This window comes from Oxyura jamaicensis, chromosome 15 (assembly GCF_011077185.1).
Source record: "Oxyura jamaicensis isolate SHBP4307 breed ruddy duck chromosome 15, BPBGC_Ojam_1.0, whole genome shotgun sequence".
Taxonomy (NCBI): Eukaryota; Metazoa; Chordata; class Aves; order Anseriformes; family Anatidae; genus Oxyura; species Oxyura jamaicensis.
Window position 1 is genome coordinate 2,419,864 of NC_048907.1, and position 15,547 is coordinate 2,435,410.

At 34.1% G+C, this 15,547-nt stretch overlaps 1 protein-coding gene across 2 annotated transcripts in view; it reads right to left on the reverse strand.

Annotated features, from left to right (window-relative positions):
* KNTC1 (kinetochore associated 1) overlaps positions 1–15,547 on the reverse strand; it is a 36,801-nt gene that overhangs the window by 9,686 nt on the left and 11,568 nt on the right. For both annotated transcript variants that reach the window (XM_035340471.1, XM_035340470.1), the window contains exons 24-49: positions 15,421–15,522; positions 14,527–14,643; positions 13,870–14,013; positions 13,476–13,574; positions 12,934–13,037; positions 12,674–12,779; positions 12,091–12,225; positions 11,423–11,542; positions 10,927–10,996; positions 10,783–10,850; positions 9,569–9,861; positions 8,718–8,890; positions 8,451–8,548; positions 7,338–7,479; positions 6,868–6,924; positions 6,441–6,604; positions 5,793–5,897; positions 5,285–5,413; positions 4,428–4,544; positions 3,912–4,021; positions 3,470–3,680; positions 2,782–2,871; positions 2,258–2,429; positions 1,724–1,782; positions 1,364–1,580; positions 761–834 (exon numbers count right to left, since the gene is read on the reverse strand). In XM_035340471.1, coding sequence (XP_035196362.1) covers positions 761–834; positions 1,364–1,580; positions 1,724–1,782; positions 2,258–2,429; positions 2,782–2,871; positions 3,470–3,680; positions 3,912–4,021; positions 4,428–4,544; positions 5,285–5,413; positions 5,793–5,897; positions 6,441–6,604; positions 6,868–6,924; positions 7,338–7,479; positions 8,451–8,548; positions 8,718–8,890; positions 9,569–9,861; positions 10,783–10,850; positions 10,927–10,996; positions 11,423–11,542; positions 12,091–12,225; positions 12,674–12,779; positions 12,934–13,037; positions 13,476–13,574; positions 13,870–14,013; positions 14,527–14,643; positions 15,421–15,522 — 3,276 coding nt within the window. The remainder of the gene's footprint in view (positions 1–760; positions 835–1,363; positions 1,581–1,723; positions 1,783–2,257; positions 2,430–2,781; positions 2,872–3,469; positions 3,681–3,911; positions 4,022–4,427; positions 4,545–5,284; positions 5,414–5,792; positions 5,898–6,440; positions 6,605–6,867; positions 6,925–7,337; positions 7,480–8,450; positions 8,549–8,717; positions 8,891–9,568; positions 9,862–10,782; positions 10,851–10,926; positions 10,997–11,422; positions 11,543–12,090; positions 12,226–12,673; positions 12,780–12,933; positions 13,038–13,475; positions 13,575–13,869; positions 14,014–14,526; positions 14,644–15,420; positions 15,523–15,547) is intronic.

The window sequence follows — 15,547 nt, forward strand, 5'->3', positions numbered from 1 at the left end:
ATCTTCCTTTACTCAAAAGCACTAGAAAAATCATTAACTTTTTATAGTCCAGAACATTCAACTGGGGAACTACCATTAATAATATTAGCCATGCTGCTCTAGCAAGAAAATATTTTAAAAAAATGTAAGCAAAGTTATGTTGTAAAGAAGTCAGATAAAAATATGCACCAGTATGTAAAATTATAGTTCAGTTTTGGCACAATTCTATTTAAAAGTGTCTAAGTGTCAGAGAACTATTTAGTGTTCATCGTGTCTCAACAGCTCAACAGCATATTTGAAATTTACAAGCAATGATGAGATTCTCATTCACCTTTTCCTACCAACCATGAAAAATCAGCCTAAGATAGAGAGGCAAAGCAGACTTTTATACAGACGCTCCTACAAATAGCTAAAGAGTCTTGAAACTCAAACACAAATTAATAATGCTACTGAAACAGGCTCTATCTGAATCTTCAGCAGCAATAGAAATGCTCACAACAGGAGACAGAACATCTTTTTTTAAAGTTGTACACTTATTTGTTCAACCTCCAAGAACCGTAAGCCTATTTTTTTTGCTAGGTCATGAACAGAGGAGAATGTTAATGGAAAGAGACAGTTCTTCCGGGGAATGACAACATAAGTGACTCCTCAGAAGAAAGTACTTCCCATAACAGGGTTGGTTATGATACATTTTATGTATCACTGTCCAAAACACCAAGAGAGAAAGAGCTAACAAATACCTGAGTGTACAACAAGAGCTTTGCAAGAAGTTTGCCATTACCTTAGCTGTAGTATTCTTTAACCATTTCTCGGCCAGAAAGAGACAGAATTTCAGTGCTTGAATCTGGTCAGGACCTTTTTTTAAGGGAAAAAAAAGGGGGGGGGGGGGCTATAAAGTTAGTTTTCATGAATCTCTTCTAACTTATACAGAATATCCATTTTATTTTAATGTGTTTATTTGTTTTATTTTTATAAAGCTATTAAAGAGTTTAGGAGTGCTCTTGTTCCTAAAAAGTATCTATTTGGATTCTGATAAGGGAGAAGAAAGCTTAAATCTTGCTGAAATACTTGTTTTTGCTGGCAAGCTTGTCTGTCAGATGATGGTATGTGGAGGAAAGCTAAACATGCAGGAACTTTTACCAAGACAACATGGCTTAAGAGAGGAAAAAAAGGATTTATCAGTGATAGCATTACACAATGGGTGTCATTCTAGTCTACTTTTCAAAACTGGATGTAGGAGATAAATGGTTTTGTTCTCCAGCTTCCTCAGGTTTTATCTCAGAATACTGAACAGATGTTTGGTTACAGTCTAGCTTTTCTTTTTTGAAATGTATTCTCCTCCTCTTAATACTTTCCCCCTCAGGTCATCAGATATGCACCTTACCTGTTGGAAATTCTTGTGCAATCTTGTGAGCCATAGCTACAGCCCACTCTGGATTAATTATAGAGAGCAGATATGATTGAATTGTCTGCACGGTTTTAGTTGTTTCCTTGTTAATAACTGATGTATATCCAGTGTTTCTCATTTCATATATTTTTGGTTTCAATTTTTTTTTAAAGACATGTTGAGCTGCAGACATGTGTAAAGTATCCAGTGAAACCTAGAAAAGCATTAGAGACGATTAAACATTGTCAGAATGTCTATAGCAAGACCAAAGTCACGCAGGAGAAAGCTTGTACTATTTCTTGTGTAGGGACAAAAAAAGAAAAGTTTGAAATAAATCCTTTCAAGATGCAACTTTACCTTCATTAATTTGGAAATCAACAGAAGCGTTGGAAAGGTTTCTTCACTGAGCTCTGCAGCTGCAAGGAAAAAGACGGCAGCTTATGACAGTGTCACGGTCCAGTTGCAGCTTTCTCTGTGAAATAAAGCACTTTCCGTCTACTGTTAGGTGTAGGCCTCCACTAGGAGCAAAAGTTTATATTCTTAAATTTATAAGATTATAAATTGGCTTGGCTTGTCAGATATGTGGGTTACTTTGGTCTTGGAGAGGCCCTAAAAAAAAATCATCCGAGGATTGAATTCTGCATTGTATTTATTGTCTTGGCTCCACTGAAAGCCAGGTACCTCACTAGAAAGAAATGTGGGACCACAAGTGCTTTCAGAAGCACTTGGGAATATAACTGTATTAATAAGATAATATAAATATTATACATTTATAATATATAAAAAATATAAATAGATAATATAAAATATATACTGTAGAATTTTAAAGTTCATAGATAGCAGAGAAAGGGAATCATACATTTATATAGCCAGAAAAAATACTGAACATACATATAATGTTCCAGAAACACTGCGCAGTTCTGAAGAATATCAAATGAAAAGGCAGTCTGGTTTCAGCAGCTGGAGATAAGGGAATCACATGCTCTGCAACGTATTGGTGTTCCAGGTCCACAGGTGGGGAAATTCTCTTATAAGACTCCAGATGTTTGAGAAGGCTTAAAGCCTGGGGGAAAAAATAATTAAAAAAAAAAAAAAGAAAGAAAAAGAAAAAAGAAAGAAAGAAAAAAAGAAAGAGCAAGGAAAAAAAAAGCCATAGGACTACTCTGTCTTGCCCTCCCTCCCCCTGCCAAAAGACTATTTTTTTTTGGCAGATTTGCTATATATATCTGCAGAGTTTTATCCCTCTTACAAACCATTGCTGAGAAACAGCTAAAGATCACTAGTTCTTGAATATTATTTTCTGAATGAGAGCAGTTGTTGTAGATAGTTATTCAATTAACTTCAACACTCTTGAATAACTGCACTAAAAAGCAAAAAATAACAATACAGAAGCCATTAACAAGGTATGGACACACCTGATTTATCTGGATATTGGTGTTCTTCTCATCAGCGTTTTGCATTACTTTCAGGACAATTTCAATAGTTTCATAGTCATAAGGATCAAGCTGTTCAAAATAATGACCAATTTTATAGTGATTTGTCTTATAAAACATAAAACTGAGTTAACTTTTTTCAGTTTTAATACCAACTATATTGACATAACATTGGAGAAAGAGTATAAGCATCACAACACATAGCTCTAAAACAAGAGTTTTCTACTTCATAATTATAAAAAAAAAATAAATTGTCAGGGCATTGCAGAAAGACCAGGCGTTAAGTGATTAAAAAGAAAAAAGAAGAAAAACTACCCAGATATACATTGGTTTTTACCTCTATCTATTTCTAATGTAGCAATTTTAATTAGTTCCAGCATGGTTAATTTTTAGAAGTGGCTTTTTTGTTTGATTACTTTCCATTGTTTTTTTAAGAAAAGTTGTGAAGAAAAACTCTATTTTAAAAGAAAATTAGACTTATTATTCTATTTTTTCTAGAAAAGTAGAAAGCTGAAAATTTACATTCTATAGCACAACTGGAAAAATATTGAAATCTTTGAAGTCTTTTGAAATTTCTATGGAATTATTAATCTGCCACTCAAGTGTTGTGCAGCATTAGACTCAATGCATACTTCAGGGATTTTTTTTATTATTTTATTTTATTTTTTACCTTGAACAATATTCCACTGAGGCTAGTGACCAGCTCTTTTGTGCTTTTCAGTAGAGGAATTATTTCTAGTGCTCTAGCCAGTAATGTGGAATGAGGTTGCTTCTCACTGTATTCTGCCGAGTCATCTTCAACATGATTTGTATTAGCATTCTGGAGAAGAAGTGTTTCAATGCAAAGCTGCAGTGCGGCATCACTGTCCAGCATGAAAGTACTAGAAGAAGACAAAATATTATTATCTTTGTGACCTGTGATGTCATCAAGCTGCTGATTTCCCTATGAAAGACTTCACCAAATACCAGCATGTATTCCGATGCATACTATTTTTTAAAGAACAATTTGTATATTACATAAATTATTATCTATTTAAATAAAAATAGATTCCCATAGGCATGGTTATCATTACAGCAGCAATTAGACACAATTGATTTGCTTCAGTTATTACCTGCAGTAATTCAATATGAGATCCGTGTTTACTTTTGGATTTTGTACCAATGTTCTTATGAGTTCCTTCTTTCTTATCGGGGGTTGTCTAAACACAGTCTCAAAAGAAATCTACAAATAAAGAAATATTTTATGTTCTTCCCAAAGAAGTCTTTCAGACAATATCAAGACTAATTCCTTACATAGTTAACCTTTCTCTTTAGTTTAAATCCAGAGATTTTTAGAACAGGAAAAAGCAGTACATTTGCTGACTATTCCCTGTGCCAAATAATGCTTAAGCAGTCAGAGTTCTTTTATAGCACTCTCAATTATTACCTTCTCATTTTCTGAGCTTTATTTAAGTAAGTAGGCAGAATGAGATGTTAAGAACAGAAAACAAAAACAAAACCCAACTTTCCTTACTTTTGAATGGAAAATTATTTTAAATCAACAAGCATTACATCCTCTGAATGTACTGACATCTAATCAGTTAATGAAAACCTAAAATAAATAAATAACAGATAAAAATCAAACTCACGCCAAATTTGCTGAGCTGGATACCCCATTCTGCATCAGTAACCAATTCTTGGAATTTTCTTTTTTCTTCTGCTTCACCACATTGGGTAGCAAGCTGTACTCCAACCAAAGCAACTGCCTTAAAAGTGAGAAAGGAAGTGAATAAAAGTATAGTAAATAATCTGAAAACTGAAAACCGTAAGGTTTAAATCTCTGGAAGAGCTTAAAACAATTTCACAGATGATTGCACAACTGTGTAAGATGGAAACAACCTTCACAGAACATATTATCAGGATTCTCTCACCTGCTCAGTTAGCAGTTCAAAACTACTTTAAAATTCAGTTTCTCTCTCAAAAATAGTTTAACAGTATTGCACTGATGTAAATGCAATTAATACAAAAGGTGTTTTTAGGCATCATCTCTTCTCCATATTTATGTTACTTTCCCTCCCCTATTTCTTTGTTATGCTTTACCTCCCAGCTTCCTTTATGTTTTAATAGGAGTATTTATTTATTCATTCTTTTTGTGAAAATTGCTATGAGAGAACAATTTCTCCAAAATACCGTGGGTGTAAGTTACGGTGGGACCTGAAAAAGCTAACAAACAAACAAAAAATAACATCAAAAAACAATTTCAAGCCTTGAAAGAAGTCATAAGGAGGTAAGCAAATGCTTGGATGTGCATCATGCTTACTAACAATCTTATTCTGTGGCAAACAGCAGTAATGTATCTCTTAATGGTTCCCTGGAGCAAGGAACTTTTTCAGACAGCCATGCCCTTAATAACAGCATTGCATTTCTTTAGGATATTGCTGACATCTTGAAGAAATTCTTAAACATTCTGTATATGCTAAAGAAATATATTGGTTTGTGAATTTACCAGAACTTTCTTGTAATTTTGCCACGTGTTGTTTATGACATCCCATAGTTTATTGAACATATCTTCCTTGGGCAAAATTGTGCAATATCCCAGTGCCAGGTTCTGATCTATGAGACGACAGTTGAACACCTGTGTTTTGGAAAAAAAAAAAGTTAAAAACTTTAGAAATTTGATTAAATAGGTCTGTTTGTATAAGAATTTATTATTATTTTTTTAATACAGTCCCAGAAAGGTGGGACTGTAGGGGCCAACCCTCTTATGTCATCCAGGTCATCCCTGCCCAACTGAAACATGAAGCTTTGGCACCCAGTCCCCTCCCAGCACTTCAGTACTGTCAGTGCTTCCCCTCATCTTCATCATGGTTTTCCAGGGTGCATGATTTTTCCCCAACACATGCATTTTTTGACATGACAATTTCAGAATGAGCTTCTGTAATATGAAGGGTAGTCCCTTCTTTGATAGGGCAGAAGAAAGGGGCCCTTTCTTACCCCTTTCAGACCATTCTTACCTTGTGTAGTAAGGTCAGGATAGTGGTCATAATTGCTGAAGTAGACTTCTGTTTCATTGCAATAAGAAAGCTTTTGGTTTCAGCTAGCATACTGGCATCATGCAGCTAATATAAAAAGAGACAATCAGCACACACTTAAAAATAAATTCCAAGTCTTCAACTTCTTACCATTTATAGCATATTAAGAGGTACTGCAGTAATTGTATTTTCAGATTTAATTAAGGTCTTAAAAAGATCTCTTCCAGTTAGAAAAAGAAATTCATTTTCCCAGTGCTTTTGAACTGAGGAGCACAACTCCAATATTCTACTTGCAACTTTTCCCAGTCTAACCAATGACAACACAATGTGAAAGGGTATAAGAAACCATTCTTAACCTTCATTTTACTCCTGGCCTCCCTGCAGGCGCTAGAAGTGTAGTTTTGAATCTACTTTGTAAAGAGAAGTAGAGACCATAAGAAATAGGGAAGAAACTGCCAGCTCCTTTCACAAAACAACTGAACATTTAATCAGGTGGTAGTAATATTTTTTACAAGGTCATGGCAATAGCCTCTCCCTAACCTATCGAATACTTATAAAACTAAACTTGTTTATAGTTGGCATACTTGTAAGATTTACTCTCAGAAAAATTCAGCATAGCCCTTGTCATACCTGCTCACTCAGCGCCAGATTCATGTTGTTTGATATACCGTGTTGAAGACAGGATCCAAACGAACAGACTATTAGCCGCAAAGCTAACTCACACTGACTGCACTCCATGAGGTTTTGTAGCACTGCACAGATGGGAGTTCGAGCTGGCAGCAAAAGGTTCTGTCCTATGATAGATTTCAGAAACAAAAATAATCTCAGAAAATGAATATTTGAAATATGCATATTATTTTTAGAATATCAAAATTAATATGCCACAGCATAAACCTTAGCCTCCTTTGAAACTTTAAATTTTCAGAGATTTTTTTTTTTTTACTTAATATAGACTCCCATTTTAGTTCAAATAACAGAAGTTTGTCATTTATTCAGAAAGGCATTTTTTGGTTGTCTGATTTATACGTTTGAATTGGTGGATCTGCCACCATGATACCTTTAATAAATGAGCAGTTTGCCAGGCTGGTAGAGTCCAAAGGATAGAGCTTGTTCTCTGGAAGACAGACAAATACAAATTTGCAATGTACTAAGATCTCAGCAACACTGTAAAGCCTCGAAGTACCTTAAAAATACTGCACTTCAAGTACATAAAATACATGAAATACAAATTGGGTAAGAACAGAAGATGTGTATGCTAAGAGCCAGGGCTGCATTTTTTATTTTTATTGTTTTCTGTGCTTCATCAGAAGTTATTTTATAGAAGGGAATATTTTTTCAAATTCAGAAAGGAATATATACCGATAGTTTTCAGTTACTGGTTTGTGTGTATTTCTTCCAGGAGCTTGTCTAGCTGAGATTTCTGAGGTGTTAATTTCTATACAAGCTCAGGTGTCAAATTGTCCTAGATAAAAATCACTATGAACTACAGCTTGTATGTTGCCTCAGTGTTCAGGAATGCAAGTTTACCAGAAACAGGCAGAAGAGAAGAAATAGTTTCATATGCAACTGGAAGAGCTATCTGTGGATCAAGAACTATTCCATCTTCATTAAAGAAGTCATCGTAAGTCCACTCTTCATAAGGATCTTTATCTCCTCCAAAAGGTGTTGTCTAAATACAAACATTGTCAAAATTACACACAATAAAAAGAACAGCTAATGAACACGCCCACTAACAAACTAAATGTTTCAAAAAAATTCAGCTTATAAAGACGGGAAGAGTAAATGATCTTATATTTGAAAATGGATTCTATTGCCCTACTTTTTGTTAGTTGTCCGCTAGCATTAAATACATTTCCTACTTCTGCAGCACCCACATTTCTCTTTCATGTGGCATATATTTAGTTGCACAGCCCAAACTCATCCTTAATTAATTTAATGGAGGCTTTCATAAACATTCTTAGCAAACATTTTTCAAATGGACCATTTTTTTTGAAAAATAACACTCAGTGCATAAATATGCTTGCCTAGTCATTTTGATCTATTCCACTCAAACTGTAAGAGCCCATTCATTTCAAGTGGCTCAAAGCATTACTCGACCTGAACAAAAAACAAAGATGCCATTCAAGAACTTGATCCATCTTAAGTTTTACAAGATAGCTGGGAGCGCTTTCACATAAAGCATGCATTTTAGAAAAATAAAATAAAGTAACATAAATAATCACCCCCTCCTTGTCATTATTATTTTTTTTTTTTTTAAAAAAAAAAGAAAGCTTTTTTTTTTTTAATAGTCAGCTTTCTATGCTCTCTGGCAGTCTTGGCAGCAGTTACTCAGTAAAAGCCCTACTATTTTCAGTCACACTACTAGGATTTATTAATACATAAGTGGGGAATTACTTTTGCCCCTGCTGCACTGCTTTCAATACTCAAATCATCTACTCCTTACACTGAAGCACATGCATATTCAGGGAAACCCTAATGTGTAGAGTTGTAGGCTTTTTTTTGTTTTGCCTTTGTTTCTTTTTGAACAAACTGATTAAATATTGCTGAAGGACTAGGAAAAAAATATATGTACAAGAACTCTATTCAGTTAATCGGGACATTACATATACTCAAAAATATATTTAAATTAGAAGAAATTACCTTTGCTGTAAATCCATAGTTTTCTATTTGGCATTGTCTGTAAATTTCCTTGGCAGCCAAAGTATATTTACATAGTTCCAGAGAATCTAGTAGCAAATCTGTAAAAATATTAAGATTGTACTATGAATGGAAGGTTCACATGCCCTGTGAAAAGCAAACAGTATTTTGCAGCACCTATTTGAACAGATGATTTATATAGAATTTTGCTGTTGGTCACTTCTCCAATACGAACACAAATAAATAGTGTTCATTAATTACAGCAATTACCTGGACTACATATTGTAGCTGCTTGACAAGCCATTTCGTAGATCACTGCAGGAAGATTTATATCTTTAGGAGTGATCATTGGAACATCAGCTCCCAACATGTGACAAAGCCTCTGACATGCTGAAAACAGCAGCTTCCCTGTTTCTTCATTATAGTGATTTTCATAGAAGTCCCTGTTAAAAAATGGATGTTAAAAATAAATAATAATAAAAAGTCCAATAGTCCCTAGGGCTTTTACTTAAGGTGACATTCTGTTCTAATTCTTTAATTCTCTTTTACTTATTTCACCTACGTGACTCACTGCAATTAAGCTTCTGTGACTGAAGTGAAAAAAACACAACGGAGCTTACCTTAGAGATATATCCGGAGATATACAGAGCATGTTAATAATAAGTAATATTTTTAAGATTTTCATCTGACCTCTTTGGGGGAAGACAAAAGTAAGTTTAAATTATCTGACAATCTAAGCATGACGAAGAGACCAGTTAGAAGCCATGAAGTGGTCCATATGGTCAGTGTACAACGATTTTCTTCTATCTGTGTAAGCTGAGAAGTTCTCCTAATGGCTATTTAATATTGTGCCTTACTTATATCTCACCAAAAAACTGTAGGGAATCTTTTACTTAGCAATCGTGTTATGGCAAAAGACAACGACTGTATCGAGACACTAAGTATACATTCCTATTACATACCAGCAATATAAGCACATTGCTTAAATGCTCATTTTTAGAACACAACAAACAAATCCCTTGCCTTTACTCTACACATCTACTTGTTTTTACAAAATATCAGAAATACTACACAAATATCCATTAAAGGAGTTTACCCCTTGAAAATCCCTGCAATTTTACCTGCATATTTTTACAGCGTCTTCAACTTTTCCAGCATCTAATGCTCTCAAGACCAGTTTTTCTCCCAGTTCTTGCTCTGACCTTTGCAGGAGCAAAGCCAGTTTGTACAGCCTTGACTCAGTAGAACGATTCTTTATTTTACCATCTTCTGAATTACAATTCATTGTCTGTTCTTTTCTAGACTTTGACAGAGATCTGACAGTTTCATAAGCTGTGATGTGCGTCTCAAGAAGCCTAGACATCAGTGTAGGATTCCTAAAATCTTCAACTGAAAGAAAGATATCAAAGTCTTCCTGCAACAAAAAATAAGATGATATACTTGCATTCATGTAACTTTTTAGAATTTTTCTTGTTAAAACATTTTTATTTCTTGCTTAATTCTCAGAGGAGTATTTTCTGCAAGAAGATGACTTTATTATTATTTAGTTTCTACCAGTTACTGATTTATGCAATAAATTAGAGAATTTTGCTAGAAAATGGATAAACAAAAAACCCTGAAGCATATTTCTTGCTCAAATACTGTATTAAGAAATTAAGGTTACAAACCATAACAAAACCTTAATAAAATATTACAGTACTCTATAATGAAAACTTTGAAGTGTTAACAATTAAGACTTTGGGGAGATTATCTAATCTTTTGCTTTAAACAGACACTATGAGTTTCTATTGTTCCTTGCCAGAGCCACAGACATGTACTTGCCTAAGTAATTTTAGCCACAACATTTCTAATAATTTAAGATTAAGGTTAGAAAACGTAAAGTAATATGAAGAGTGTTTTATCAATTAACTAGATACTGCTTCACCTTTTAATGTAATAATATGAAAGAAAGGGGGAGGGAGAGATTAAAAGAAAAGAATCTTACATCAGACAACCTGGATTTAAAGCATAGCCTTCAATCTCCTTTTACAATGTTATCTCCAACTCCAACCTCAGCCTGCCTATGGTCTCAGACAGTACCAGTCAGCATGCCAGAGACTGTGCTAACAATTTAAGAGACCAGCTGAGTTCCAGTACTTGGGAACTTTCCCAGGCACTATTTAATTTGGCTACAGAATCTCTCAGAAGTCTATTGAAGCTACAGAATCTTTTTGAATAAAACAACCTTTGCACATAAATTGTGAATACAAATATTTTTCAGTATTATCCATATTAGAAGAACAGGTAAAACAAATACAGTAAATCAAAAGTAGTTTGAAACTACAAAGATACCTACCTGTAGGGTAGCAAGTGTTTCAAACATTTTTAGGTTTGCTTCACATTCATCTTTCTTCAGAGGATTGTCTGTTGGAGAAGAAAAAACATTACTTCCTGATTGCTTTTTACAAACAAAACATAAGATTTTAAAGTTATGGCTTACCTTTTTGAATGCTGAACAGGAATTTAAGGATTTCCACGAGTGTTTTTGTCATAAACATTTGTTTTTTGTGCTGCAAGGAAGGGAGAGGTTAACACTTTGCTTGGCCAGTAAGCCAATTTACAATCTACAATTTTTAAATAGGTATTTTTCAAGCAATCAAATAAAGAACTGCAAGACACAGAGGATTAGAGGGATAGAAATGCAGCACTATTTATAAGTGATTAACTGAATTCAGTTAGCCAAGCCACTTTGTGGATATGTCTTTAAACAGAACATAATTGTATAGCATCCAGAATCAGAATAAATTCAAGTTGGAAGACACTTCAACAGGTTACCTAGGCTGACCTCCTGCTCAAAGCAGAACCAGTTCATGATCCCTCTTTACTGGAAGACAGTTTTTACATTTTCATCTCCTACCTTTTTTTTAAGCACCGGGGTAAGAGTGATATTTAGAATAATTAACGCATACATTTTACAGTGTGAAATGATGTAGTACCTCTTCAGAATTATCTGCTTTATTCTGTAATACCAGTGTTCCCCACACAGTCAATCTCTCTGCAACTTTCTCAGCTTCAGCAGGGGTCAGAGATTTTAACAAAGTCAGAGATTCCTCTCCCTGGAAAAAAAAAGAAAGAAAAAAAGTAAGAGAAATAATCAAAACAGAAAATCATTTGCTTATGGAAAAGCTGTTATATATACTTCTTTACTTTGGCTAACGTTCTGCTGACAAACTTCAAATAAAATGCTTTTACTATGACATGATTTACTTAAACACCCTGAGTAGTTTTTTAGTAAAATTTCAAGTCTCTCAGTAAAATGTACGTGTTTACTTGCTATAACAGGCTAATTAAAATGCAGTCCAATTCCAAGCCTGTCTTCTCTATATGGGGCATTATTTTTGTCTCTCTCTCTGCAGTTTTTTTTTTTTTTTCAAACAAATAAGGGATGGCTCATGATGCTAAACTCACTTAAAACTGCAGAATGGTTGCATTTTTAGTGTTAAGTACAGGCAGCTATAGGTACAATTAAAAGAAATGTAATAAAATACCAATATGTAAACTGTGTATAAGGTATCAGCAAGCAATGCAACTGTTGCTACTGTTTTGAAAATCGGCTGCATAGTCTTTAAATATTGAGATCCACTGATATAAAGTATTTTAGTACCCTTTCTTTGTCAATCAGGTCTATAATCCTCAGAATGTAGACTTCCATGGTGGGCAACATATATGCTGCTACTATTTTCAAAGCATCCTCCAAAGAAGTAGTAGTATCTTGTTTAAGAATGTATTTCACCAGCCTCTATGAGAAGAAAAGAGATACAGAATTTAATTTGTTGATTTATACTATAGCAAGGGAAATCTCTTATACACTGCATTGTAATTACTTCTGCACTGTAATTGTACAGCTCATACCAAACAAGTTATCTAGAAGTTTAAGAGTTCTATCTGTTGATAAAACTTGATTAAATCAAACCAAAAATCACACGGAATTCTTGAAAATAAACATGAGGCTGGATTTAAGATTTTTTTGATCAGTTTAGATCCAGATCCTCATTAAGAAAAACGAAGTGCAAGGAAGTTACAAAGTCTGAACACAGTAATAAAAGTGGATATTGATAACAAGTGGGAGCTGTCCATTGCAAGCTCTTCTGCAAAATCTGGCTTCTAATACCTGATGAAAACACATGCAGGTAAGTGCAGGGATTTTTTTTTCTTTAATAGAAATAAGAGAAGTGATGATCATTTACCATTATCATCTGCTTGTCCTTTAAAAGATTAGTATCTCTTATTCCATAAGCTCGCAAAAGCTTCTTCATCTCCATCAGTCGGTAACTTTCCTGCAATAACTTTACTCTGTGGACAAATGAGACTCCTATTAATGTGTCTGCTACCTACAGCTATATTATTTGATAACCTTAATACATGAGACACACTTAATTATTTATTTTTTAATCTAGTTGAAATGTGCACACAAAACTGAGGCACAGAATATAGGATGTTGCCTTACTTGACATGATCCATTTCCAAATGCTGTTTTACCAGCTGCTCCACTGCTCCACTCCATGGTACCATAGCACCATGCATTATCTGCAGAACTGCATCAAATTTCAGCTATAAAAAGAACATAAAGAGCTTAGTTTTCAAAATGAGTTACAAGATAATCTCTTGAAGTATTGTTCACCCGTGATTCCTTCAGGCAAGCATTTTATTTCCTAACTGATTTTCCACTTGCATAAAGGGCATTCATTATCATAATAAGACGTGTTAAATTAGATTAGAAAATGGTTATAGCAATTTGTGACACTGTAGGGCTTCAGCTTCAGACATAGCAAAGTTGGTGAGCTTTCTGCGTGATGACATCAAAACTACAATTACATTCTCAAGTAAAGAATATCACATGGCAGATTACTAACAGAATAAAAAGCATCGTATTTTCTCTTCGTACCACTGATGTAACAATGTACTCATGTACTTATGTAAAAATTATGTCTTCCATTCTGAATTGATGTATTAGAGCCCCTTGATGCCTATTTTGTTAAAGATACTTACATCTGTATCGGAGATACAGCCAATGACAGCTATTGCCTTTGCCTCCCATGCGGTTTCAAATACTGAAGTAGACCGTGTACGACAACGTTCAAGCAAATCCTGTATATTTTGATAAAAAAATTAGGATATTTGAATTCATAAAAACAGGAATATTTTTGAATATAAACAACAATTAAAACATTTTTGGACATTAAGGGACAGATTTGGCTATCTTCCCGTGTATCTGTTAATGCCTTATTACTGAAAGAGTAACTTTCACTAAGTTTGTTGACAGGAAGCTGATTTGAAAAGTGATTCTAAAAATCAGGTGTAAATAATTAAAAACAGCTACCAGATTTGTTTTCTGCTTATCATTTTCAAATAGCTTTCTTCAAAAGGAAGAAAATACAGGTACCTTTATATACTGTAAAAGAAGTTCATCCTTTTGTAGATTGTGTTCACAGAGGTAGGGTTTTATAAACTTATCCAAAATGGATGGGACAAGTTCTGGTGCCAAGATTTTATCAAACATGCGAAACACAATAGTGGTTGCATTTTCCTAGGCAGCAAGTAGAAAAATGCCATATTAGAACATTACACATCAGTATATGATCTTTCATATCACTAATGACTAATTAAATATCCAATGCCCATTTAAATCAATTGAATGATTTCAGGACCTAGCGTCTCCATTTAGCTCAGATAAAAGCAAACACCCAATATATTTCTTTTACAAATTTGTGGTTCAGTTGTACTTTTTAATTTCTTGGTTGCTAATGCTTGCTTCACAACTCCGTATATATGACCTGTACTGAACTGCCAATCATTGTGTTTAAGCCATACCTTTTCATGGTGTCTTGTCACATTATATATTTATACCCACTGTTGAAACAAAAATTTTAAACAAACACAACATATCAAACAGCCTTAGCAGCTTATGAACACAAGTTTAACTAATCCAACCAAAATTTCAGTGTTCCTCTTGTCTAACTTCAAAATGTCATTTATAGGATTTTTCTCCTCAGAACAACCCAGTACTCAAAAGCACTTCTTGAAGCATCTGCAGAATTACCTTTTCAAAATCACAGAGTGCCAGCCTGCAGTTGTATTTTCTGTACAGATTTATCAGTTCTTGTAAATCATTTACCAGCTTCTTTAACCTATGTACCTCTTCACAGTCACCACATCTCTGAAACATTGTTTAGAAATTGAAATATTAGAAAACTTGCTGCAATTTCCAATTTTTGATGCCTTATAATCTTGGAGATTTTATGGATCTACATGCTGAACCTTCATATGGCATACAATGAAAAAAATAGAGTACAAGTGAGACTTAGCAGAGTAAACTTTCCTACTTGCATTATGTGCTTCAAATCTAAGATTCACAAATTTAAGACAGATCTAAATAATACAGTATGTTAATGTTTTCAATTTTTAAAATGCACAGTTGGTTAGCTTAAAGCTTTATTTTCTCCATGTTCATTGTACCGCCGTTACAGATGCTAGTATCCCTAGGATATACAACATACAGAATTCAAATCTGTTTACACAAAAATGCAGTATTCATAACCTTAGAGCTAGCTGATGTTGATGTTTTTTCCAGGCCAGAATGCATAGTTAATTGTGATCAATTTCCAAAAATTCTGACAGAAACGAGACATGTTTCTAACTGAGGTTCCTAAGTATCTTTACAGAAATTTAAGTGTTTTGTAGCACATTACAGAACATTCAAGAATATTATTTGTATTTAAACTATTAATGCATCTGTTAAAGGGTGTAAATGTTGTGCTGACGTCCCCCCACCCTTCTTTAATCCAAAGGTGATTGGAACTCAGTTCCTTCCTTCCATGGAAGTCATTCATTCTTCACCAAAAGCAATAGTGACCTAATTCTGATCTGTTCCAACTCTTGCGGAGAACGTGTTCTGAGGTTTCTCAATAGCAAATCCTTAATCCACATTTCTTACCAAAGGAGTCCACTGGCCAAAAGTTGTCAGTCCCATTTCACCTCGATTCTTACTTGTAAAAAAAACCTCTGCCATTTGGAGTCCATTTTCTGGCCAATTTGCCTGTCCAAAAAGTTGATATTAGCAA